Here is a 26,957-nt window from a genome sequence, read left to right on the forward strand (position 1 = left end):
ACCACGTCACAGTCAAAATGTAGTAGCTCATGGTAACCAAGGGGCTGCTAAAAATGTTTTGTGATGTGAATTAGCAGATGCTGACATCTTCTGGGCGGGAAGAATTTAGAGGTGGGGCTTTGGGAAGTACTTAGGGACGAAGAGGCAGCCTTTCTGAAGATGAGTGAGTCCACAAGAAGAGACCTGGGGAAGTGCTTTCTTTCTCCACCATGTGAGCACACAGCAAAGAGGTATCCATCTGTATCCACACCCAAGAGTCACTTGTCCCTTGTCTTGATATTGAGCTTTTTTATTTCCAGAATCACTCAATTTAATAGTGTTTTGTTGCAGCAATACAGCCTGAGAGAGCAGTGGATACAGAAGGCAAGGCACTGTTACACCCAAAGCACAGCAGTCGAAAAGTTGCTGTGACGTTAATGAGGAGACGGTGGAAGAGTTTTAAGATGCTGTTATCAAATTTAAGGGGTTGATAAAGGTGACTTTGGTCAGAGCTGAGAAAGAAGAGGGTACTGGAGTGGAAGACCCATTTTCTTAGGGAACTCATCATCATAAAAAATCAGGACTGACAACCAGGTGGTGGTGGCACACACCTTTTAATCCCATCACTCAGAAGGCAGAAGCAGACAGGTTTCTGAGTTCGAGGCCAGCCTGGTCTACGGAGTGATTTCCAGGACAGCCAGGACTATACAGAGAAATCCTATCTCAAAAAACAAAAACAAGCAAAGAAATAAAAAATAAATCAGGGCTGATAAGTTGCTGCTATGCCATTTAGGAGGCAGCTCTGATAATCTGTGATTCAAGATCACCCTTGTCTTAGAAAGGATATATATATCTATCCAAAGAGCTCAAGAGTCCATTCTGTCAAATCCAAGAAGTGCAGTTGTCTTCCCATCTCTATTAGCTACAGCGCAAACTAGCAGTGTTCCTGCTTGGAGTGGCAGATTAGAGCTACATTTCACATCTACATTACCCTTAATGAATTGACTAGCATCTTGATCTTGGACCTCCAAGCCTCCTGAACCCTGAAACAAGTTTTTGTATTTTGACAGCTAAGTTCTGTAAGGGGTAAAGGGTGTACTTGGTGACACAGCAGCCACCTGAGCTAAGACACAGGAAGATGTTTGGTTTTCTAAGTATATGTAATGTTCATGGTTCCAAGGGCAGAGACTTTTGTCCATAGAGCATGTTAGATTTAAAGAGGGCATTGTACAACAGTCCCTTCCCATAAATCTGCTAGTTGTGGTTGCAGAAGTTAATCAATTGTTTTCTCAAGTCAACTGAATTTATTCCAGTGACTTTCTCATTAACTCTACAGGGAAACATTGAGACTGCACACAGTGTAAATGTAACTTGTATGAATCCAGAGCCCTGGTAAAACAGGACACTCTGAGCCTATTGAGGATTTGTTCTTAAAGCACAGTAGATGCAGAATAAGGTGCCATGGTGCCTTCATGCTGTAAATTTTTGTCATTCTAAGTTCTTTCTCTCCAGCAGATGCCCAGCGCTGTATCAGCTGCAGCTTAATCCACCAGCCCGTCTTCTCTCTTGTGTGATGGGCAGGAATGCTGTCTCACATTTTCTTCTGTTTGACAGAAAAGACTCGGAGGACTTCTTTTCTTTCTGAGTAAAGATGACTGTAGGTGAAATACATACCTGCGGTGCAAAAGGAAGTGAGGTTGGTTAGCCATTTCTCTGTAAAGATCTGTGGTTTTAGGACACGGGCAGAAGATTGCTTGGACTATACGAGAAAGGGAATGTAAGCAAACTCGTCCATCCAGCTCACTCTAATGCAGGGCTTTCCTTCCCCCTCTCCCTCTTCTTTGGTAGCTTTCTTCATTGCCTCTAAACCATCCTTTTCTCCCTTTGTTTATATGTGGTATTCTTACACTTCAGAGCTGTTATCTCTCAGACATGATCATTATCCTGATAATTTGTGGAGGGTAGGGGTAGGAAAATGTAAATAATACAAGTCTTTTCCCCAGTTTCCTGGAAAACACTTAGTTGGTCAAGTTTGTTCAAATATAATTTTCTATTAGCCCACAATACATCTAACTGGTTTACTTTTAAATAGCTTTACTCTTTGATTTCAGGTTTCCTATGTATGTTACTGTACATAGTTGTGGGTTCAGTATGGTATTTCCACACATGCATGTGGGATGCACTCATCAAATCTCACCACTCTGCTGCCGCCCTTCCAGTCCCTCATTATCACAAGTCCACGTTCATGCCAGTTAAGTTTGCACATGTAAGAGAGAACATTATGGCTTGTCTTGACTAACATGCCCCCTGTCTGTATTCTTCTGTATCCACCCTTTAGGGCTCAGTGCCCCACTGCGTGAGCATGCACCATATTTTCTGTATCCATCCATCTCGACAAACTCCTGGGCTGGTTCCATACCTTTCAGTTGTGAATACTGCCACAATCATCCGTGTATCCATTCTTGTTCATCTGGTGCTAACTTCATCTCCTTTTGCCCTGCCTTTGGGGACAACTGGATCATATGGTAGTTCTATTTTTAGTCTTTTGAGGAACTTCCACAGTTGTAGTAGTAGCTGCACTAACTTGAATTCCCAGCAACAGTGGTTTCTTTTTCTCCACATCCTTACTAGAATTTGTTTTTGTTGTTGTTTGATTGATAATCAGCCAATCTGACTGGACTGATTCTGTTCCCCTTTTTTTTAGTGAAACAGAACTTTTTTTTCATAGTAATTGGTTGTATATACATATACTTTGTAAGTCTATTCAGATCACAAACACATTTTCTAATTGTATTCCTTATTTCATAATAAAGTTTTTGAGGTCTCTATATCTTCTGAATAGTTAGCACCTGTAGGTTTTCATTTTGCTCTGTTATTTGTTTTGCTGTATAGAAGCTTTCTAATTTGATTCCATCTCATTAATTATTGCTTTTGTTTCCGAGCTCTTGGCATCTTATTCATAAATTATCATTTGTACCACATCTTGCAGTCTTCTGATGATACTTGCAGAGTTTCAGGTCTTAGATTAAAGTATTTGGTAGGTTAAGTTAGTGTCTGTGTAGGCTAAGGGTTGGGGTCATGTGTCAGTCTCGGGGTGTGTGTGTGTATCCTGTCCTCCCAGCACTGTGTTTCTCTGGTGTGTATTGTTATTGTTGGCATGTTTATTTCTGGATTCTCTATTCTGTTTCACTGGTAAATGTGCCTTTTATGCCAGTGCCACACTGCTTGGTGCTTGAGCTCTGCCTTCTGTCTTGAACTCAGGTGTTGTGATGCCTCCAGCTTTGCTCTTCTTGATGGAGACCTTCTGGGCTTGCCTACTAACTTTATGGGGTTTTGTTGTTGTTTTACGCAGCATGCCTTTTGTTGTCTTATTCTTTTTAAAATTATGTTCTTGAAAGTGTATGTAGGTATGTTTTTGTAGTACTTGCACATTTGGTGTGCTGCTGCACACACCGTATGTACAAATATAGTAGCCAAGGAAAGACTCAGCTCTTGGCTATAGCAGAGCTACTCAGCTCCTAGCACCCTCTGCCTTATTCCACTGAGACAAGGACAAGCACCAGCAATTCTCTTATTTCTACCTCCAACCACCTCCGAGTTATAGGTGTATGGCCATGGCCAGCTTTTTGCTGGATCTTGGGCATTCAAATTCAGGTCCACATGCTTGTGCAGCCCGGCTCTTACCCACTGACTGATGATCTTAGACCTCAAATGTCAGCAGTGTTTTCATGGAGATTGTATTGAATCCTTAGATCACTTTGAGCAATTGGACAGTTAATGATTTCTGCCAATCCATGAAAAATAGTCAGTCTTTCCATCTTTTAGTATCTTCAGTTTTTCTATCAGTGTTTTGTACACTTTTGTAGAGGAATTGTTCCTCCTTAGTTTATACCTAGGTATGCTTTATGGTTACTGTGACTTAGATTTCATTCGTAAATTCCTCCTTAGCAAATTCATAATGTGTGGAAGGACTATTTTAAAAACAGAAATTAGAGTCCTAAGTAGACAGAGTTGATTTGAATGAACTTTTGAGGTCTTCATCTAAAGTACATTAAAGTTCAGAGAAGGGTGTGGAGTACTTTATATCTAGCTATATAGATAGGTGCTAGATATGTCCACATCAAAAGCTTCTTCTGTTGGTACTATCCTCCTACTTTACTCAATCTTTTCCTCTCTCCTACTAGTTTTGGTGAAGTCTTTACTGATTCCCACCTAACAGACCCTGTTTTGTTTTGCTTTGCTTTGTTTTTAAAACAAGGTTTACTCTTTAGCCCAGACTGGCTTCAAACTGACCACCTTCTGTGTCATCCTCCTGAGTGCTAACATTTCAGGTGTGAGCCACCATATCCACTGTTAAGATTTTTTTCTATGCACCTGCAAGCATGGATAATTTGACTCCCTTCTTTCCTATGTATTTGCCCTTTTCTTTTGCTAATTGCTCTGACTAAAATTAATGTGACCTTGAGAAAGAGCAAGGAAAGTGTACATCTTGTCTTGTTCATGATAAGAGGAAATACTTTGTTCTTCAACATTCAGCGTGATATTAGTTCTGAGTTTATAATACATAACTTGTTCTTGTATTTTATCATGAATGGATGTTTAGCTTTATCAAATGACTTTTCTACATCTACTCTAATGACTCTTTATCACACGGTAGTTTATTGATTGGTAGAGACTGAACCATTCTTGCATCTGGAAATGAAGCCTACCTGATTACAGTGTGCAGTCTATGTGATTTACTAGTATTTTGTTGAAGATGATGTTGATTGGGGCTGTTGGTTTATAGATCCTTTTAATTTCCTATTAAGTTTTGGTAATGGTAATGCTAGCCCAAATGATTACCTATTGATTTGAGAAGGCCTGGTACTGGTTACTTTTTAAAATCTTGGTAAAATTCATCAGTGAAGCCATCTCATCCTGGCTTTTCTGCATTGGGAGATTTATTACCATTTTATTATTATTTCATTACTAGTCTATTACTATTATTTCATTACTAGTCTGTTCAGGTTTTTCTGTATCCTGTTGAATTTGTCTACTGTTGCTTGGGTTTTGGTAGGTCTTTCATATCCAGAAATGTTTCCATTTCTTCTAGATTTTCCAGTTTGTTAATAGGTAGTTTTTTCAAAATAATCCCAACTGATCTTCTGTACTTCTGTGCTTTGGGTGATAGTGTGTCCTTTAACACTTAGTTTCTTGGGATCTTCTGTTTTAGGGGGTTATTCTTTTAATATAATTTTTTTATTTATTAAAATTTATTCACTTTGTATCCCAGCTGTAGCCCCACCCTTATCCCCTCCCCAATCCCGCCCTCTCTCCCTCCCTCATCTCCTCCCATGCCTCTTCCCCAGTCCACTGATAGTAGAGGTCCTCCTCCCTTGCATCTGACCCTAGCTTATCAGGTCTCATCAGGACTGTCTTTCATAGTCTTCTTCTGTGGCCTCTTCCTTAGGGGGAGGTGATCAAAGAGCCAGCCACTGAGTTCATGTCAGAGACAGCCCCTGCTCCCCTTATTAGGGAGCCCATTTGGAGACTGTGCTGCCATGGGCTACCTCTGTGCATGGGATCTAGGTTATCTCCATGAATGGTCCTTGGTTGGAGTATCAGTCTCAGAAAAGACCCCTAGGCCCAGATTTTTTTGGTTCTGTTGTTCTCCTTGTGGAGCTCCAGACCCTTCCAGCTCTTTCTATCTCCCCCTTCTTTCATAAGATTCCCTGCACTCTGCCCGAAGTTTGGCTATGAGTCTTAGCATCCACTTTAATACCCTCTACCCTGGGTAGAGTCTTTCCTAGGGGGTTATTCTAACTGAAAGGTTTATCCACTCTTTCTGTCCTTTCAAGGAAATAACTAGCTTTGTTTCACTGACCTTTGGTATATACCCTATTTTCTGGTTTATTTATGGTCGAATTTTTATTTCATTTGAGATTTGGTTCATTCTTGCTGTGCCTAGTCCTTGAGATGCATGATGTTGTTTATTTGAAATATTTCCTTTTTGTGTTCTTGTTCATTATCCTTTGCATTGTTTTTTATATATCCCATGGGTTTGGGATCCTGTATTTCCATTGGTTTCAAAAAAAAATTGCAGTTTCTCTCGGACTTTCTCAGTGGCCTTCTGTTTGTCTTCTGTGGGAGACAGCGAAAGCAGGGCACAGCCAGCACCTGACTAGGTTTCTTTGTGGGCCATCTCAGGCCATAGCCCAGTAGTCAAAAGCTCTAGGTAAAGCCTTCAAATTGCTCAAGGGTGCTGCAGTTTACCCCTGTGGTCAGAGAAGCAATAGCAGAAGTCTTGTCTTACCCTGTGAGTGGCAGGTACCGGTGCTTGGATCTATGGAAAGGGATGCCGGGTCCTGGCACTGCTCTGATCCTACGCTCTACTGACCATACCTTCATCTTAGAGGGCAAGCCCTCCAGTCCCCTGTATTCAACACAGTTTTCTGGAGCTCTGTTTATTCACCCTCATCTAGAAGGAGATTCCTCCACCCCTGGTGGTATAGATGGCATGACAAGAACTCAGATATTTTGTGTCTGTTGTTACAGCAGGTCTTAATATTACCGTGTTCTAGTTTTTTCCTCATATTTTCTGTTACTCACCTCAGAATGAAGCTCTATACCTATTGCTTTGTGGTTTGTTTGTTTGTTTATTTGTTTGTTTGTGGAGCAAAATACTGGATGCCTCTACTCATCCATCTTGAAATGCCATCTTGAAATGCCACAGAAGTATCTCTCTGTGTGTGTATCTTTTCCTCCTCCTCTTTTCTCCTCCTCCCTCTCTCCTTCCCTCCCTCTGTCTCTGTCTCTGTCTCTGTCTCTCTGTGTGTGTGTGTGTGTGTGTGTGTGTGTGTGTGTGTGTGTGTGTGTATGAGTGTGTTCTCTCTATGTGGCCCTGCCTGGAACTCACTACAGAGATCTACCTGCCTCTGCCTCCCAAGTGCTGGGATTAAAGGTATATGTCACTAAGCCTGGCTTAAGAGCAACTTTTGGAAAGATCTATTTCATGTGTGTATAAACATTTTACCTACATGTATATATGTGCACTACACACATGCCTGCTGCAAGAAGGGAAGGAATGGGTCCCCTGGAACTGAAACTATGGATGACTGTGAGCTGAATTCAGGTTCTCTGTAAGAACAGTAAGTGCTCGTAAGCTTGTCACCCCACTCCCTCCCCACAACTGTAAGTTTTTGTTCTAAGTTTTTCTTGATCCTTTATCATCAACTTCCTATTTGCCTGCCAGGAAGTACTAGCATGTAAAGCCAAACAGAAAACAAAGTGGTTATAAATGGAAAAAATAAAAAATAGCTAATCCTTCTGTTTGGCATTTTGTTTTATATATATGTCCTTGTGCTCAAACGTCGGTATTTCATGCATCTTGTAAGCATATTTTCTGCTAGTCGCATTGTTCTTGCTGTAAAGTGAAATTGCATAATACTTGATTTCGTGATGCACCACAAAGAGCATCAGGGGCCTTACCCGGACTATCTAGTTCACTGGATTGGGCTTCCTCTTTAGTTCCTCTCACGCTTACAGGTCTGTTCAAGTCAATAGAAGAATCCAAAAACAAAATACCTACTTACCTATGAAGAGCATCATGAGATACAGCTTCAGCACGTAAGGCAAATAGGTGGACATGTCAAATGGCAGCATGGTAGAGTTGGTACCAAATGACTCAAAATAAGGCAGTGACTGATAGATGGTGAATGCTGTTTAAAGAAAAAAGGATCGTAAAGATTCCCCTTCTGGGTTACAGAGGTTTATGTGTGTATCTTTTTAATGAAGGAGATTTTGAATTGGTAATGACAGTTTTCTGATGATTGCTGAATCTTTATAGTTAAAGGCGAGCTTGGTACAGAAACCTGTGGAGTGATTATGTCCCTTGAATTGTTCCAGCATTCCTAGTAAATTATTACCCAGTTGTGTTGCTGTTGAATCCACACATATCATGCTTACATGGAAAGACGGTATAGTAGTTCTTAAAACGATGACTTAAAAATAGATCTGTTCTCGCTCACAAACAGGGAGACAGTCAGGTACAGAGAGTGCTGCGTATATTTTTCTCTTGGAGTTTAATATGGTGAAGACTCTGAGAGGTTCTGCAGTAATAAAACGGATCACCCATCATTCTGCCACCATGACTGACTTTAGACTGTTTTCTCTCTGATCAGCCCTTGAAGTATTTAATACAAGTTTAGAGGACCTCTATGAAATGCTGACCTAAATTATTCTGTGTGGGGAGGCTAGCTTAGTGTTAGGTACATATAAAGGATCACATGCATAAATGCAGTAAAATGGAATGCTGTCATTATCTAAGCTGCTGCCATCCAGCTAAGTGAAGTAAAATGTACTTAGATTTTTACTTTATGTGTCTTAGTGTCTTCCCTGCATGTTTGTAAGATCACTATGTGCATGCAGTCCCTGTGGAAGCCAGAAGAGGGTGTGAAACCTCTGGGACTGGAGTAGCAGACAGTTCTGGCTACCTTGAGGGTGCTGAGAACCAAACCCAGGCCCTCTGGGAGAGCAGCCACTGCTCATAACTGCTGAGCCTTCACTCTAGCTCCTCAGTGCACTGTTTTTACAATTTCCTGTTAGTCTGAAATTATTTCAAGATGAAAAGGTTGCAGTGTGATAAAGTCGGGAGCCAAGGCGCATAGATAAAGGGTGAGTGGCACTGGTGCAAGCTTTCGAGTGGACCCCAAACATGCTGTTAACAAGGGCTGCCTCCAGGTCTCCAGCATGCTTCTGTAAGCAGCCCAACATTCGCTTGGGTGTTTATAGGAGCATTTTGTTTATTTGTTGAATTTATCAGACATAAAAAAAGTATAGCTTTAAAATTAAATAAGAGTTGTTAACTTTACTTAAAGTAGGTTTCCTTTCCTTGAGTAGTTTTGTACTCTGGAACATTCAGCACACGCAAAGGAGAGATGACAGCCACCCTTTCTCCACTGTTTGGAGCTAATCATCATTAACACCGTATCGTGTGTGCGCCTTGATTATCTTCTGCCGATACTTTGGTTGCTGGGAGAGTGATTTACAAGCTAGTGAAAGAGAGGGAGTTGATGGCATCCATATCAAAAGAGGCTCCCCTCAACAGAGAAAGGGGCTAGAGTTGTGAACACCAAAAATAGAAATGTTTCTTGTATACCTATTCCTCCCCCATTTTTTAGGGAAAGAGTCCATTATATAGTATTTAGAAAAAAAAATAATCATTTTGCTAATATTGTTTTAAATAAAAAATCATAATGTACATATTTATGGGTCACAGTGTGGTGTTCTGAAATATGTATACAATGCTGAATGATGAACTCTGGTATTCAACAGCTCATTTTTTTTTTTTTTTGTAGTGAGATAATTTACTCTTTCGGTAATGTACACTATTACTGGTTGTGCTCACTCTGCTGTACATATCTTACAATTGTATTCCTCCTAATGTAAACCTTATACTCTTCCCAACATCCATTCCTTTTGTGTTCTTTATAGCATTTCCATATGACAAGACAAAATGCACTTAGCAAACCTTCCATGAATGAGGGATTTCATTCTTAAAGAATGGGCGACTAGGTTTTTTGTTGTTGTTTTTAATGGTTTGTAAAACATTATTTTCTGAAAATAGTATATTCCAGTTTTTAACAATTCATTTTAAAAACAATATAAAAATTTGAATTATGAGTTATTGTCTCTAGCCATTACTAAATATTGAAAACGTGTTTTTTTTTTATATACTAGTTATTGGCAACAGCACCCTCCTTGTAATGTTTGTGTTTTTCTATAGTTACTTTAACATGCTTTTTGCATTATTTAAAATCTTTAATCATGACTTTCAGAAGAAACTCCCTACAGCCTGTCAAATCCACTACTGGGGGAAGTGTTTGTTCTTTGCTTAGCCTCAGTCCTTTGAAAAATGCTTACTTTAGTTCTTTAACTTTGCTTTATTAATGCAGGCAATAGTTGATCTTCTGTTTTTCGAGCATGTATACTTGGGCATATGAGAAAGGAAGGAAGCAAAAGGCAGACACCTGTGTGTGCATATGGAACTAGTTTAATTAGGGCCATGCAACCAAGGATCATACCAATGTCTAGTTGCAACGGAGAGGTACCCTATAAAATATTAATCTGTGGTGCTGTCCTGGAGAACTCCCTTAGTTGAAAAGTCAGGGCCCTCCCTCTGAAAGTGGATATTCATGGGAAGGTGGTCTAATGGTCAGTGGCAGAGGTAGGATGTCTCTGAGGTAGTAGGAAGCACTGTAGCCAGAGAAAACCAGATTTCTAAGTATTAAAACAGTATTAAACTCTACCTTCTCTATGTGTTAAACCTACACTCAGGGGTAAAATGGGTTGCCCCAAACTCATAGTTAATGCAGACAAGGTCCTGGATGCGGATGCTTGTTTCTAGCCCAGTGTTGAACCCTGTCCAGGGACCCTTCCACCTTAAACCTTAGGTCTCTATCCCTTGCTCCCTCTCTCTTTCCCTTCCTCACCCCGTTCTCCCTCTCCTCTCTCAATCTTTGAGGCAGGTTTTTCCTCTATCTCCTTAGCTGCCTGGATCTCCACGTAGACCAGGTCGGCCTAGTTGCCTCTGCCCCCAGGGTTACAGGTGTTCCCCATCACACCCTGCTGAACTTTGCTGCTTCTTTTCAGCAAGGAAATACACTGATTCTAGTTCTTATCATCAGTAAGCCAAGAACTACCAAAAATAGAAATTTCCTCATCAAAAAAATGTAGGGAGGAATCAGCTCAATGGCTTATATCAGTCAGAAATACAACCCATGATTCTTACCTTCGGCAAGAACACACAGAGGGTAAACGGGCATCCACAGTGTCTGGCTGAGCCATGTCAAGGCAGCATAGGATATGCCTATGACTGAGAGCATGCTGTATGTGTACCTAGAAGGAGACAGATTGTTCATGAGCATCATTTGCTGCTGCTGTCTGGGAAATAAGAGAAGAAAACACCTTACTACAAATTAAACACTGGGATAAAACTGGAAGTGTGGAAATTACATGCTTTATTCCTACCATTTAAGCAAGGGCAGGGGTAAATATGGTGTATTGTTGCAGGGGGAACCTGTGTCTCTCTGGCTTGTCTCCTGGGGTGGATCATAGATAATTATACAGCTGAACAGAGCAAGAATGTAGCTTTACCTCCTTCCAAGAAATTACAGTTATAAGCTTCCATGATTAATGACTTCAATTTTATTTAAAAGCCAAGCTCATTTATGCAGCAACAGCTAGGCTTCTTGAAAAGACAGACCTATTTGCACACATTTTAAAGGATGAATGTATTCAAACACAATTCAAATTCCCAAATTCATATCTACCATCCCTCTGCTTCTGCAGTTTTCCCTGATACACAATCAGAACTGGCCTTAGGAGCAGGTTTGGGGTAGCGTCGGTAATTTTAAAGCTGCTAGTGCAAAGTGCTCAATATAATTTTATTTATATAAATAACTAATAGTTTCTACACTCCAACACACATCAGAATTACCCAGATGGCCTATTGACTCACAAATTGATTTTCCGTTCTTTCTTCTTCATTCGGTTCAGGATCCCAGCCCATGAGATGAAACAACTCCCATTCAGGGCAGGTCTTCCTCTGCTAAACTCTGGGGTTTCGTAGGAGCATCCAAAGGTGTGCCTCCTTAATGCCCTCGGAATCCAGTCAAGTTCCTAATATTAACCATCCTAGGAACTCACTCAGACAGTTCAAATCATCTAATTATTTTTTTTCACTTTTGTTGTTTGTGGCTTTGGTGTCCTAAGGGTACGCTGTCAAATACAACGTGATCTTTTGCATGCAGTATCCAGTTATCCCGCTACCTTTTGTTGAGGAGACTCTTCTTTCCCCCATTGGGACCTTTGTCAAAACTTAGCCCACACTAGAAGAGGCTGCCTCTGACTGTGAATTCTGTCTCCTGATTGGTCCATAGAGTCGCACCACACTCACAGTTAGTGCTGCTCGGAATTGAGACCAAGTGTGTTCTTACAGAAGTTTGACGCGTTTGAATTGAGATTTCTACGTGAATTTTAAGATCAGCCTTACTTTCTTCAAAGCCAGTTGAGTTTCGAACAGGGCTGTCAGTGACTCTGCAGATTGATTTATGGGTATTGGCATCTTAACATTAAGTCTCCAATGTGGAATGCCCTTCCATTTATCAAGATCTTTGTTGTACTGGGTCTGCCTATTTTTTTTTCCTGAGTGCTCCATTCTGTCGGAGGTTATTGTACACAGGGTTGGTTTTGTTATTTTCATTTTCAGATAGTTCACTGAATAGAAATACAACCAATTTGTATTGATCCTGTGTTGTACAATGCTTGTAAACTTGTTGGTCACTTACACTTTTCTACCATCTGGATGCCTTTTACACCTTTTTCCTAATTGCTGTGGCTGGGCATTTCAGGACAACATTGAACAGAGTGGCAAGTACAGATGTCCTTAGCATGTTCTTAGGAGGAAGCGTCCGTCTCACCATGAGCTCTCGTGTTAGTTGTGATCTTTTCACAGGTGCCTTCAACCAATGAGTAAGATCCCTGTTCATTATTTTCTTTATGCAAATTATTTCACAGTGGATTGAGATGATATTTCTAGCCTCATTTTGCAGAGAGGACAGTAACTAAAGAAGAGCCCCAGGGTTTTATAAGGGAAACAAGCTTATGCATGGTTACTCATGGCAATAAGCCTTATTGCCAAAATGTGGGGATAATGCAAGTATGTATCAACTATGTGGATAATCCATGTTATGTTGATAAAATGGAATATTCTTCACCCACAAAATGCCATGAAATACCATTTACATGCTACAACAGTGTGTTGAAAACATTATTCCTAGGAAAAAGAAGATAGTAACTAAGGACCAAATATTTAGTGATTCCATTTATATGAAACACAAAGAAGAAAATTGATAAAGATAGTATGAAAATCCTACAGTATGAAAATGGCTGCCTGGGCCAGGAGAAGGAGGGAATCAGGAGGAAATGTGTGCATGTGAGTATAGGATTTCTAATGGGTGATAAAAATGTCGTTTGGCTGTGGATCTCTGTGAGTATATGGAAACCCTTACATTTTATATTTAAAAGGTTAAATTATTGGTAGGTAAACTATATCTCAATAAAATAGTTATTTACACAAAGTTAAGTGGGTTTTGCCCAAGATTGTATAGCAAATAGGCGGTGGAGGTGGGTTTCATCCTGCTGTGTCCTCTATGTGCTCCCAAACCAGCCCATAATAGTTTACTACCACTTTCAATATGAAAGTCATTTTGTTCTGTCGAGTTTCTCTGAGAATGGATACTGAGGTGGGTGGACTCATATTCCAATATATGAGAAGACTGTGGTCTCTACTGACAAACCAATGACTTGTATAAACAGGAAGTTACAGGCTACCAACGTCTTAGTCTAAAATACTATATTTAAAAAAAAAACATTAAATAGCTTACTAAGTACACATACAATCTTTAGGACTAAACCCATTGTTGAGTCTATATTTTAACTTAGCAGAGTTATTGACATTAGAATAATAATAATAAAACAGAATGAAATACACAATCTCAGCCAAAAAACAGAGATTATTTTGGGACCTGTTCCTATCCAGATGTTTGAAGCAGCAGTAGTTCTTGGGGGGCTGAACACTAAGCCATTAGCTCCCACTGCAGCTGTATACAGAAATGGATATACGGGTACATTTTCTCCCAGAGAAATGAGGTCCTATGTTAAAATATTCTTGAAGTCACAGAAACCAACTGTTGTAGTATGCTTCTCTGTTGCTATGATAAGACATTTAGCAAAGCTAACTTGGGGGGAAGAAAGACTCCCAGGTGATCATCCACCACTGAAGGAAGTCAGGACAGGACCTGAAGCTTGTGACTAGGAAAGCTGCTTACTGAGACTTCAGGCCCACAGTGGATTGGACCACCTTCCATCAATCAGCAATCAAGAAAATGCTTCCACAGGCCAGTCAGATGGAGGCAATTCCCCAGCTGAGGATTCCTCTTTTCCAGCATGTCAGGTTGACAACTAGAGCTGACTAGGACACCAACTTTGTGGGTTCTGAAAAGTAATAAAAGTCCTGTTTTGTTATTAAAATAACACATGCTAGAACAATGATAAGGTGTCTTCTATTAGTACATAACTGTGAGGTCATTACAGGTTGGTGTCATGGCAGAGGCTTTTGCTGGAAACCTGAGGGCCTTGGATTTGCACTTGGAATACCAAGATTTGTTTTCATTTTTCTTGATATGCCTGTTCTGGAAAGCCCCACATATATACTTCTATCTTAATATAAAACAATATGTAATATATATATATATTTTAATATAAATCAGGTTTTTCTGTCTCATTCAGAGTAACCAGTGTAAGAAGCTATTGCTCATTTCACTAAAGCAATTTTTCCTTCTTTCAGCACATTGATTGATGATTAACACGGGGTCTCATTATGTAGTCCTGGCTGGCCTGGTACCAGCTATGTAGACCAGGCTGGCCTTGAACTCACAGAGATTTACCTATCTTTTCCTCTGAGATTAAAGTTGCGTACCACCATGTCCAGTGATTTTGCTTACTTACCTTACCATATCCAGTAGATTCCAAAAAATGAATAAAACACACACTACATATTTCTCTTGGACTTCCTCTTGACTGGTGATCACCCCAAAGAGGATAATTACTCTCTCTGTGAGCTAATAGAAACATGTTAAGAATTAGGACCATCTGTTGAGCCATTTAGGTAATTTTCTAATTTTCCAAAACAGGGCTTTGTTTAAAAGAATGCTTTACTGGAAATGCATTTTCTAAACTATTAACAGTGGCTGTCCTTGAAAGAGTTGGGTTATGAATGAAGTTAATTTCCTGCTTTTTTTGTTTGTTTTTCTGTACTTTTTAAAATTATATCTAGTGAAACAAAAATAACATTTTATCCAAGTCAAGCTATTTCTTCTCTTTTGACATATGTACATTTCTGTTCACTTCGGCAAGCTCCTACCTGAATGTCCACTATGTATTTATTAGGTCAGTGGTTCTCATGATCCTTTTGGGGGTCAAATGACCATTCACAGGGGTCACCCAAGACCACTGGAAAACAGATATTTACATTACTATTCACAACAGCAAGATTACAGTTATGAGGTAGCAACAAAAATAATGTCTTGGTTGGGGGCCATCACAACATGAAGAATTGTTTTAAAGGGTCATAGCATTAGAAAGCTTGAGAACCACTGTAATAGCTGGTTTGGTGAAAATGGCCCTTCCTCCAGAGTTAGTCGTGGGAAATGTAGTTGTGGTGCAGTTTGCTGAAGAGGGAGATACAGTTAAGGAAGGAGGTGCTTGCTGCCAGAGAGGAGGAGGCAGAGAGGTTCGAAGACAGGCATTTCAGCCGGCTCTTGATTGGTGGGTTGGAACTGTCAAGTAGAGTGGATATGAGAAAAGACGCCCTCGATGAGAGCAGCCTGGGCAGAAGCAGCAATGTGATGGTGTGAGGGGTCCTGTGGAGGAGCAGGAACCATGGGGAGGCCGGTGTGGGTGGTGTGGAGGAGGAAAAATAAGAAAAGCAATTGACAATGTGTTTGGGGCCTGGTTGTGAAAGGTTTTGAATGACAGGCCCGGAAATTTCAATTTTAGCCAGTAGAGAAGCCACTGTAGCTTTTTTTTTTTCTTTTTGCGGGGAAGTAATATAATCCTAACCCCTATAAGCCAGTGGAAAATAAAATTTAACACATTCTTGGAATAGATATTATATATGCCAAGTGATAAGCATTTAAAGATCATTGAGAATTCAGATGTTTTTGGCTTTGTTCCAATTACCAGCTTAAGTAAAACACAGTCCTCTTTCAAGTGCCTTGCGTATATTAACACAGCCTGCACATTTTTGTGTTTAATAGGGCATTTTTCTTTGCTCTCAGTGGTCAAAAAAATAGACTTGAGATTGATGTAGTATATTAGTGGCAAAGGAAAAGAAAACAGAAAGGGATCGATTTGTATTTTCTCATAAGCGTCTTTTTTTTTTTTTTAAAGCTGATTAAGGGAAAAAATAAAAAATCTGGAATGATCCACAACAGAATCATGGGCTGTTGGTGTAAAAAAATCCAAGATTTGTCAACAGCAGGCCACATGATCAGACATCCATGTGTATAAGCTATGTCAGCATGTTTATGACTACAGAGGTTAGTCAAGAGGGGCCTTGCATGGCTAAGGGGAATTAGACATGAGTCAAACTTAGTCAGTCTATGGGAGTTATCCACGGAGCTCTTTTCCCTGGGTCAGTCCTTTAATATATAACTGTCCAGTTTCTTTATTTGACTGAATTGTGTTTATATAAATTATTCTAAACTGAGTAACCCAACCTGGCTGACGTGCCCCCTGGCAGCTCTTAGATTAAGACGTAAATATCTTGCAAATACTTAGGCATTATCTCATCTTGCATTTGATTAATGCCTAAACCTCAGAGAGCCTATGTTTTGGCTAAAAGTCTCAGGAGATACACACGCATGAATGCATATGGCATAGATTTCTAATCTCGTGTTTGAGTACTTTAAAAGCTTTAGACGTAAAAGGCACCCTCTACATAGAACCATTCTAATACTAGACCAGCCCCACTCTCATTTGGAGGAAATCTGGAAACTACATAATTTAAATGCTGTGTCCATACATGAATACATAGGAAGCCCAGGTCTCCTGGTCACCAGATTTGTAAGCAATCTATTATGTCAGGCTGCCCTTTAAATGATGAGGACAGAGGAAAATCTACAGTGAGCCTAAGGCTGTATGATGAAACTATATTAAAACATCAATGAAGACTCTGTGAGTCCTTAGCAATGGAGTCCTGAGTTGCATAGAAATAAGCAGTGGACATGCCCCCAAGTGCCAACCCAGCATGTGTACAGACATAGGAAGATTCCTGCCATATACAATGTCAACCCAATTTATCTGATAGTTATTTAGCTGTATTCAATGGCAGCAAAACAGAGGAGTTTAGTTAGAGATAGTAAGTTGTTAAAAGTCAATGTTTTCTGTTTTCTGCCAATTTCCAAATTGACAGTTTTACATTCATCTCCACAATAACACTGAGAAGGCACTGTTATTATTTATCTGCTTTTACACAAAAGCATGTGTTTTACCAGGTGATAATGGCTTCCTTCGTGTGTGGAATCAAAATCTGGACAGTAACTGTAACAGTGACTCCAGAACCTAACATCCAGGCCTATTCTTTAAAGGAGTTTCTACAGCTGGCTAGATGGCTCAGCAGGTCAGGGTATTTACCTGGTAACCTGAATGAACATGAAATCCTGGAACCCTCAGAGAGGGGTAAAGAGAAAACTGATTCCTCAGCCTCGTTCTGTGACCTTTGCATTAAAACAAACAAACAAACAAAAAAGACTGAAGTTACGTTGTTAAATGGCAAGGTACTTTTTAAAAGTGAAGGGTTTCTTAGCTGAGCTTAGATGGTTCAAGCAAACAGCTCTAAATAAACTCAGTAGTCCATATACAAAAGAAGGCATGAAGGTGGGGGTGGGGATTAGTGAGAAGAATTGTTTTAGCGGGAGGGGGAGGAGGCGTGAAAATGCCCAACATTCATTAAGAAATGTATGAAACTTCAAACAGTATTTTTTTCAATTCAAGAAATAGGAAAAAACGAAGGGTTGTAAAAACAGGACCACAACAGTAGGAAGAATTTCTCAAATCAACAAGTTTCTACCTCAAAGTTATTATTTTACCAAAATTGTAATTATTTAAAATTCTATCAACGTTTAAAAAAAAAAAAACACAGGACACGATTTGTATATGCATGTGCACATGTTTGGATGTGAGGTGACACACAGGTGAATGTGTGTGTGGGGGCCAGGAGTTGGTGTCCAGTGTCGTTTCCTAGCACTGGCCACTGTATTTTTTAAGGCAGGTCGGTGAGATTCGGGAACTCCTTTCTCCACCTGCCCAGCACCGGGATGACATGTGCGTGCCCCCGCAGCTGTCCTTCTGTAAACCTCAATGAACTGTGGGGTGGACGCTGTGCCGTGTGCTATGAGTGGGTGATGTGAATACCATGGTATACATGTGGACAGCAGAGGACAACTTTTTGGAGTTGCTTCTCTATCTCCATCTTAAGAGTTCATCCCAGAGGACTGAACTCAGCTTGCCAGATTTGTGGGACAAACACTTTACTCACTAAGCAATCTGGCTAAACACATAAGTTCTTTAAAAATACTTTAAAAAACATTTATTGTATGCTGGACTTTGTGTCACTAGCATACAACATGAGAATTTTTCCTGTGCTGCAAATCTGTCTAAACAATTGTCGAGCTATATTTTAGGTAATTGGACTGGAGAATTTGATACTACGATGGAGCAGCTGAGAGTGGCCATTGTCACAGTAAATTCTACCGGAGTGGACGCAGGACTAGCCACAGGATTATCAACATGGATTGCTGCAGCCATGAATCATCTGAAGGAATGGGCGGGCATGGGAGCGTTAGCAGGCCTTCTGGTGTTGGTCTCCTTGGTTTGCCTGTGGTATATATGCAAGATTAGAGTCTCACAACAGTGTGATGCAGCCATGATCATTCAGGCCTTTACAGCCATTGAAGCAGGACATTCTCCCCAAGCATGGTTGGATACCATAAAAAGCTAAAATGATACGCTCAGGGTGCGAGGCTAAGCACTGCACTCAGGGTCAGCCGCTTTGGACCCAGAGAAGAGCATGTCTGATTGCATGCGGGTTGATGCCCCAGGTCCCGCCTCTGAGAAAAAGGTATCGGACGGGTCTGATGCTCTTTGGGTGGATGACACCTAAATGAACATCTGTACAAAGTCCCAATTTATTTCTAATATCAGAGATCAGACCTCTACTCTTGCCTGATGCGTCTAAAACAAAAAGGGGGAACTGTAGAGAGCTGCAGAATGCTATGCCTTAAAGATGGAGCTGGTTTCCGCCTTCCACCTTCCCGATGGTGAGTGCTCTCTGTCACGAACAACTCCACATTTGGCTAAGGCCGAGGATCTGGCTTGCTTCCATGTATGTGGACCTATCTGCATTGCCCCCATGGCACGCCTGGGTTGGCTACCCAGAGGCTATTTAAGCTGTGGGCTGGCTTTCCCCGGGGTCCGAGGATTGTTCAATGTTCCTGAATAAACTGCATTGAAAAAAAAAAAACAAAAAAAATTTATTTATCTGTGGTATACATGTATAATGTTCATTCAGACAGCCAGGAGGTTCTTGTTTCAGTGTCTAGTTTTTAAGGAGAAACTCCTTTAAGGAACATGACATTGTCTGGATGGTAGTTTTGGAGTGGCCACCAAAGAGACAAAAATGAAAAGATCTTAGTGTTTCAGAACACAGTATTCAGAGTTGTACTGTCAATATTCCGATTCCAGATCTGTAGGAAGTATTGTTTGCAGGACATTTTTAATACATCTGCAGCAATGCTCATGGTGATTGACGGAGGGCCTGGATATGACGCTGAACTTGTACTCAGCTAAACTATATTACTCTTAGAGTTTCCTGTAAGGCATACCTATCAAACACTGTGCTTAAAAGGTTCATTCGGGGTTGTTTTCCTCTTTTTTTTTTTTTTTTTAAGTTAAAATGTCCAGAGGTTTTGTCAAGAGAAGCCTCTGGGGTTTCTGCAAAATCAACCCTATAGGTGTGGCTGTATTCCCATTCTGCAACAATCAAGTTTTTGGGTTTTGGTTTTCTTGAGAGAAATCTATCGAAATCAGCTACTCCCCATTTAACTTAAAAAAAAAAAAAAACAAAACTGATGCAATGAAATATGCAAGTTTGTTTGGAAGGAAAGGGCTGGAAAGGGAAAACTCTTAGCTTTCATTTGTATTGTCATTTTTAACATGCTTCTTTTGTATCTTTTGAAGTTTCCCACTTGAAACTAATAACATTAAAGCCCTATTATATTTCTTTATATAACTTAAGTGCTAAGCTCTGTGTTATGTTCCTGTAAATAATTTAAGTGATAGATAATTATTATAAGCAATAAAAGTCAATAAACAGTTTTTTGTGTTAAGTCTTGGATTTTTTCCTAAGTTTTTTAAAAATAAAATATAGATGTCTTATAGTGCATGTGTTCTCTACTTTTTGTTTTAGCAACTGCATATAATTTTAAAAATTATGGTTTATTGCTTGACGTTAGATGTGTGAGGTTAAAACATTTAATAACAGTAAACAAACCCATATCTACCCTCATTCCCTAGGCACCAGCACTTGCTAGATGTTACATTACTTGTTCAACTAGCTAATCCTAATCCATTGTTCATGCTAGCTGGAATTATTCTTGACATTTTGGAAAACCTGTCCTCAAAAGAACACACATTCCAGTGTGTCTTTGTCATGCCCTGAAGGTAATATCATAATATCACAGCTCTGTAGACATAGCTTTTGTCCTCTCTGACGCAGCAGGACAAGGTGCATTTTGTTAAAATACTGTGTGCAGTCAGCCATAATCAGTGTAAATAACTCAGCTGCTCTAAGTACCATTTCTTCATTTTAAAAATGGGGAAATGGGAGCACACACATGATTTCACAACCTAGGGTTTTGTTGTAAGTGGAGTACTTGGAGTTGTCCCCTAAAGAGTGGATTCTAATTGTCTGCAGACGTTTTATAAAGAAAGGCACAGAATATGAGCCTTTACCTTGATGGCTTTATAAAGCTTTTCCAGTCCCAGTCCCATTCTGAGCACAGATGCTATAAAAGCAACAGAAGGCAGATAAAACCTCAAGTAAAACTGGAAGCCAGACAGGCATGTTAAATGAGCTGTGCTCATCGTCTGGGATGCTTAGCCTCGGCCCTCGTACCCTGAGCCCTGCTTGTCCTTCCCCAGAACTGAGCACTTAAATGTCATTGTGCTCCACTGAACTTAGCAAACTCCTTTTTTAAATAAATACATCTGCATGTGTATTTGCTATTGTTTTTAGGTGACCAACTCGGGGGTTGGTTCTTTGGTTCTATATGCCATTCGAGATTTAATTAATAGCGATTAAAAACCACACTTGAATAGTCTGGAATTTTTACACCTCCAAAATCTCAGATGACTCAGTTCTATAGTAATTTGGCAAGTTTAGGTAATTTTGTCAAGCAAACAATATGTCTGCATTTTCTAAGGATATTTTAAGCTCTAATTCCGTTTTCTTCGTGACAAGTTTATCTAATCTTACAGTATACACAACCTTTAGTTTTGAAAATGCTGTTACCAAATTAAAAAAAAAAAAAAAGAAAGGAAGGAAGGAAGCCCTTTAAGCCCTTTAAAGAAGAGTGAAAGTGACAACATGACTCAGATTTTATATGAGCTTGATACAGCTTCTAGTGATTAACTCCGCATGCTGGGATGCAGCTTCAATGCGCTCTGAGCCGTTAGTTCTGCTCTCCAAAATTAGCATTCTGGTGTTCACATTTTGGCATTGTCAAAGAACAGCACACCCATTAAGTCAGAAATACCAATAAATTTTGTTTCTAAATTATTCACTGCGTCTATGACCAATCTGTGTCCCTCTTGAGTTTGTAAAGTAACATAATGGAGATTCTCTTGCCTGGTTAATTTTAATATAACTATATAGTACATTACTATCTTGATTTTTTGAAATACTTGATATTTCAACTTAAAATGTCCTCATTCTAATGAATATTACTTCCCTATTTTTGTTTACTAAGTAAAATTAAATCTACCCCTTATCTTTTAAAACATTTGTGTGTGTGCGTGACTGTGTGTGCGTGCTGTGTCGGAGGACAACTTGTAGGAGTTAATTCTTTTCCTCTATAACGTGAGTTCCAAAGATCAAATTCAGGACATCATTCTTGGTGGCAAGTGTCCTCACGCAGCCAATCTCTCTGACCCATCCTTGCTATGCCCTTCCATAGTCCTGGAGTCTTAATAGATACATAAGGATTGGACTGTTATTTGTATCCTTTAAATTTTCATGGTATTTGAAGCAAGTGAATGCAGGGATTTATAATCCAACAAGTTTTAAGCTCTATGTTTACATTCTAAGCTGGGTATTTAAATTTGCTGGTTATTTAAAGATACTAAGATTCTGATAGTTTAGAAAATAGTTTGTTTTCAGATTCCTTTTGAGAATACCTGAATTTATGCTCATTTATATGGATATTCCAAATCCTGGAGATTTTTTTTTTTTTTATGTATCTCTGTGCAGTCACTTAATCCTTATTTTGTCCTTTTTAATGGAAAAATACCATTAGAACTGTTTTTAATCTTAATCCAGTGAGGATTTCCTGTGTGGAGTATCTACCGGTAAATTTCCAGTCTTCTGTCAACCTGCCTTTAAAACAAACACAGTCGTTTTGGATGTCAACCCCCTTTTCTTTCCCATTGACAGCACAGTGGTTGTGGTAGTTGACCCCACAGTGGCCAGTGGGCAGCCGGTCATCTAACCCAAGTCTAAAACGCTTCAGCTTGGAGCCTTTCCACTGTCCTCTCTGCCTCAGAGAGAGATTCCTGGAGAGTGGTGAGCGGACGGAGTCTCCAGGACAGGATCCACACAGTGGACAGGCTCGCCAGTGGCGCCGCCCAAACACGCCTGTGGGCCATTGTAACTGTCATGGCTTAGGTAAGGGAACCCTGCGAACGAATTCTGCCATAAAATCCGTAGGGGCTACAAATAGGACAAAGTCAAAATTTAAATAGGCTCCGCCGTAACAGCATGAGCAAACTTACCTGCAGAAACCTTGGGAGGAGATGATTTGACTCAACGCCAATATAAATATGCAGCAGCTCCAACAGGGAGACGGACTGGCAAGCCCGCATAACCAGCCCAATAGCGTGAAACGTGTCCACCATTGAGTCTGTGTCAGCAAATGACAAACAAACACGGCCACGGTGAGGCAAGACTCTACCAGAGCACACATTTGCAGGTGTCTGTCTTTATCGTACGTGCGAAAATTACACTAACTAAGCTACTGAACCCTAGAAAATATTGTGAGATATATATATACATTTCTTTTCAATTGGTCATCTTTCAAAAACAATCAAAACTTAGGAAAGAGTCACAGTCAGTGTCGTCACATTTATTCCCAACATATGAGATTCTGAAGCAGTTCTGACACAAACATAATCAGTCAGAATCTAAACCCCTTGAGGTATAGATAGCTTGGGGGTGAAGTTGCTAAAAAAAGAAATCTGATGTGCTCATCTTTTTCATTGATGAAAAAAGAAAAAAAAAGGCAATGAGAACACTAATTTCAAAGAAATTTTATAGAAATGGCACTGATGCTCTATGATGTCAAATACCACGATGTCTGCACTTGGGTAACCCCCCAACATTGACTTTGGCTTTGTTTTAAGCCCTGAACTTTGGAGTTGGTGCTGGAGAGGACACAACTGAGGTATTCCCCTTAGAGGAACTGAAAAAGGAGGGAACAGATGGTCCTCTGGTGACAAAATTGTTGCTTTAAGATCTTAAATAAAATCCCGCCACATTTGGAATCTTTGAAAGGTGATTTTTTTTTTCTGTTTATATTGGCTTCTAGGCATCTGTATGTTTATAACTGACCAGGCACCGGGGGTTCTTTTCTTGGTATTTATATAAGGTAGACGCTGTCATTATCTTGCTGCCGTCAGAGACAATTCCTGACACACCAATAGTCCATATTCCTACCCACTTCTATCCCACTACACAGTTCTGAAGAGGGGAGTGGGTCACACAAGTTCAAGGCTTTGCTGCTCCTGGTGTACTGAGTAAGTCTTTGCCCCGGACAGCGTTTCTCAACCTTGGAATTGTAACCCTGTTGTAGGGCCCACAACTCTTTCACACGGTTTCCATATTAGATATCCCACATACCCGATATTTATATTACAATTCGTAACAGTAGCAAAACTACAGCTATGAAGTAGCAACGAAATAATTTTATGGTTGGGGGTCACCACCGCACGAGGAACTATTTCAGGGCCGCGGCGTTAGAAGACTGAGAGCCACTAGCAGAAGGAATGGAAAAGGTCTCCCATTCTGTTGTCCTTGTCCTCAGTCTTCCTTTCAAATGAACGAGCCAGTTACGTTTATCTGATCAGAAGCAGCTGCTACGAGGACAGTTACAGCGGCATTTCATCAGGCATTTCATCAAGACACCGCTGGCTTAAGCCCCTTTCCCCACAGGAGGGGCGGAGCTACGCGGAGTTCTCGCCTGGGGCCTGGGATGCGAATGACCTGCAGTCTGCCCACACAGCCTCACCTAACCGCCAAGGTGCGGAGCCGATGGCCTCTTCCTGCTTGTATCTCAGTGTCCCCCTGCTTGAAACCTCTCAGTGCGCATCGTGGAGGTCAAGCCTTCTGCTATAGCTCTGCGATTATTAGCAGAGGCTAGATTGTACCCAGTTTCAGGAAGACTGGGAAACACAAAATGCCCACTCGTGCCCACGCCACGGGTATGATGCACGAGTCTCGATTGACGAGCTCAGCATGGTTTTTCTCCAGCCGATGCTCGTGCTTGCTTTTAGCCAAACCAGCAGTTGCTCAAATTGTCGAGTCACCAAACAGATGTAAACTGTGATGACACTTACTCATGTGGGGATGGAGAACGGAGAATGTTGTTTTGACAGTCATCTGGTGATTCACTACTTAACAATCTGAAGTGCATAGTTTAGAGCAGTGTCTTGACTTTTTAGGAAACCAAAGGAAGCTTATGATTCAAGTCATCAATACCATGTCCAAGCAGGTGACTAGTCATCGGTATGCTGTGTCGTGTCACGTACACATTACTTCTTAAGGGATCAAACAGGGCCTTGCCAGGCATAAAATTTGTCATCCAGTTACTGGTAATCTCCAGCTACCCTAAACTTGGGGGATAGAAAGCAATGGGAGAATTTCATTAACTTCTCACTGCTCTGCATAGAATGCCAGGCTGGAACGTACAGATCCTCAAAATGCATTCAATTTATGAGCTTGGTTCGGAACCAAAATGGAGCATCCCAAAGATAGGTCTTTGCTTTCAGACTGCCTGCTCTGGGGTAAGACATGTCCCTTCCCGTTCAGTCTCAGCTTCTCCCTGCTCCAAAAAGGTTTAGGATGGAACTAATAAAGTGCAGGTATGGAAGAACAAACTCTGGAGAAGCAAACGGTGCCAGGCGCACTGCTCAGAAGTTCAAAGTGACAATCAGCAGGACCAGATGAAAACAAAGAACAAAAGCTAAAAAACCAAACCTGTGTAGGCGGTTTTACCTTTCCCAAACGAGAAGAATCTGACTGTCATATTTGTCAGTATCCACGAGTGCCCACAGAACTGGATTAAGTAGTAGACGAAAAGGTATGTATGCTTCCTGTACCTGTAAACACAGAAAAATGCCATGAACCGCGTCTTCTCGTGTACCAGTCCAACCGCGCAAGCCAAAGAAAGCTGTTCCATGTCAGAGTTCCATATCAGGGTCTTTCACTGGGTTGTCCCTCCACACCCATTAGAGTTTGATGGGATAGACCTATCTATCATGACTGTATTGATTGAAATTGCTTAAAACCGAAGGTGGGGACCTTTCCAAACATCGCTTTCATCTTTGATACGATTCTGACCTTGTTTCTCTAACTCTTGCAGCCACTACTTGAGGATGGTTTTAAAAATTTGGAGTTGACAGGGAGGAAGCGTGGATGCCGAAAGGACTGATTTGGGCAGCTTGCATTCCCGCAGCTCAGCTTGCCAAATGAGGGAGGGGTCGCAACCTTGTGACTCAGTAATTGAACACACCTGAGTTTTGAAGGCATCCTGATTGGGGTTTCTCTCTCTCTGCTTGCCACTGCCTCCTGTTGTATTTTACAAGAGAAGCTAGCCCTCTTCATCAGGCACACATAGAAAGCAGTTTAGCTGCTCAGCAACCCCCTCCCCCCCAAAAAAAGGAAGTCAAGCTGAGTTGTAATGTGTGTGGGTCGCTGGGGAGATGACCAGATTGACAGAGTCTTGGTTTGAGGGAGTTGGAAAAGGCAGTGCGCAGTGGCCCTTCCGTGTAAACAAGGACTTCTCTTAGCTGGAGATGGGAGGTATGTAAGCTGGGAAGCCGCCTCTCTGGAGCAGTCAACAGATGATCAAAACCGCTAAAGTGGTCGGAAGTGAAAACTCCAACCCAAACCTGGCCTCGGGTAAACACACCCAAGGCCCTAGTTTCCCTGGAATCCGCCCCGCTCCGCTGCTGCCACAGGACGCTCTGACAATCACCCTGCGCCCAAGTCTACAGCGCAGCGGGGACGAGGGAGGGAAGGACTCATGGGAGTACAAAAAGAGAAGAGGTGGCCGCGCAGCCCGTCCTTCCATTTTCTCTTCTCCAAAAACCGTAAAAGGGGGGAAACAGCAGAGGCCCCTCCCTCAGTCTGTGGAGAAAATACAGTCCGCTAGCTGACACCAGCCAGGCGGAGCACTAAGTGGTGAGCCTGAGCAGAGTCAGGGGCTGTGCCCGTGAGTGGAAGCCGGGGGTGGGTTGCTGCCCAGCGCGCGGGCCCCGCCCTCCCCGCCGCCCCGCGCCCTACCTGGGCTGCAGCCAGGTGGGCAGCACTAAGGGCCTCATGGGCCACAGTCTGCACCTCCAGCACCTCCAGGAAGCAGCAGGAGCCGGCTGGGAAGGCGCAAGGGGAGGCCCCGGCTGGGCTAGGAAGGGCGGGGCCTCAACACACTCAGCAAGTTTTTTTTTTTTTTTTTTTTTTTTTTTTTTTTTTTTACAGCAGAGGTCGTGAAATGGGCTAAGTTCCTGCCATGCAAAGCACGTGGGATGAATAAACACATACGCACCTTAGGCTTACCAAAGTCATCACAGGCACGGAGAGCCCCCTAGGAGATCACCTGTCCACACTTAACTGGACCTAACTAGACCCCCAGGGTGCACCAGTCCACAGGGTGGCCGGGACTTCCCATAAAAGCCCAAACAAACGTAGGAGAATGGCCCAGGAAGACCTGGGTGGCAGTGATGTGCACAAATGCTTTTCTTTGTCTTAAATGTCACTGTCACACGCCTCCCCCTGGTTTCTTGGGTCGATGGCATCCTGTCTCCTGGGGTTGTGACGATCAGGTTCC

At 41.3% G+C, this 26,957-nt stretch overlaps 1 protein-coding gene across 2 annotated transcripts; it reads right to left on the bottom strand.

Annotated features, from left to right (window-relative positions):
- Positions 1 to 261: 261 nt before the first annotated feature.
- Positions 262 to 26,539, bottom strand: Hacd4 (3-hydroxyacyl-CoA dehydratase 4). Of its 2 annotated transcripts, XM_060365825.1 has the most exons (7): positions 26,417 to 26,539; positions 25,127 to 25,230; positions 22,630 to 22,757; positions 14,527 to 14,639; positions 10,748 to 10,854; positions 7,551 to 7,676; positions 262 to 1,653 (listed from the first exon to the last, which is right to left on the bottom strand). In XM_060365825.1, the coding sequence occupies exons 1-7, from the start codon at positions 26,452 to 26,454 to the stop codon at positions 1,571 to 1,573; spliced, it is 699 nt and encodes a 232-aa protein (XP_060221808.1). In that variant the 5' UTR covers positions 26,455 to 26,539; the 3' UTR covers positions 262 to 1,570. The 2 variants fall into 2 exon arrangements, with proteins under 2 accessions (XP_060221808.1, XP_060221809.1); XM_060365826.1 differs by lacking the exons at positions 25,127 to 25,230; positions 26,417 to 26,539 and adding an exon at positions 24,469 to 24,735.
- Between the last annotated feature and the right edge of the window lie 418 nt (positions 26,540 to 26,957).

The sequence above is a fragment of the Meriones unguiculatus genome, chromosome 12 (genome assembly GCF_030254825.1).
Source record: "Meriones unguiculatus strain TT.TT164.6M chromosome 12, Bangor_MerUng_6.1, whole genome shotgun sequence".
NCBI classification, from domain to species: domain Eukaryota; kingdom Metazoa; phylum Chordata; class Mammalia; order Rodentia; family Muridae; genus Meriones; species Meriones unguiculatus.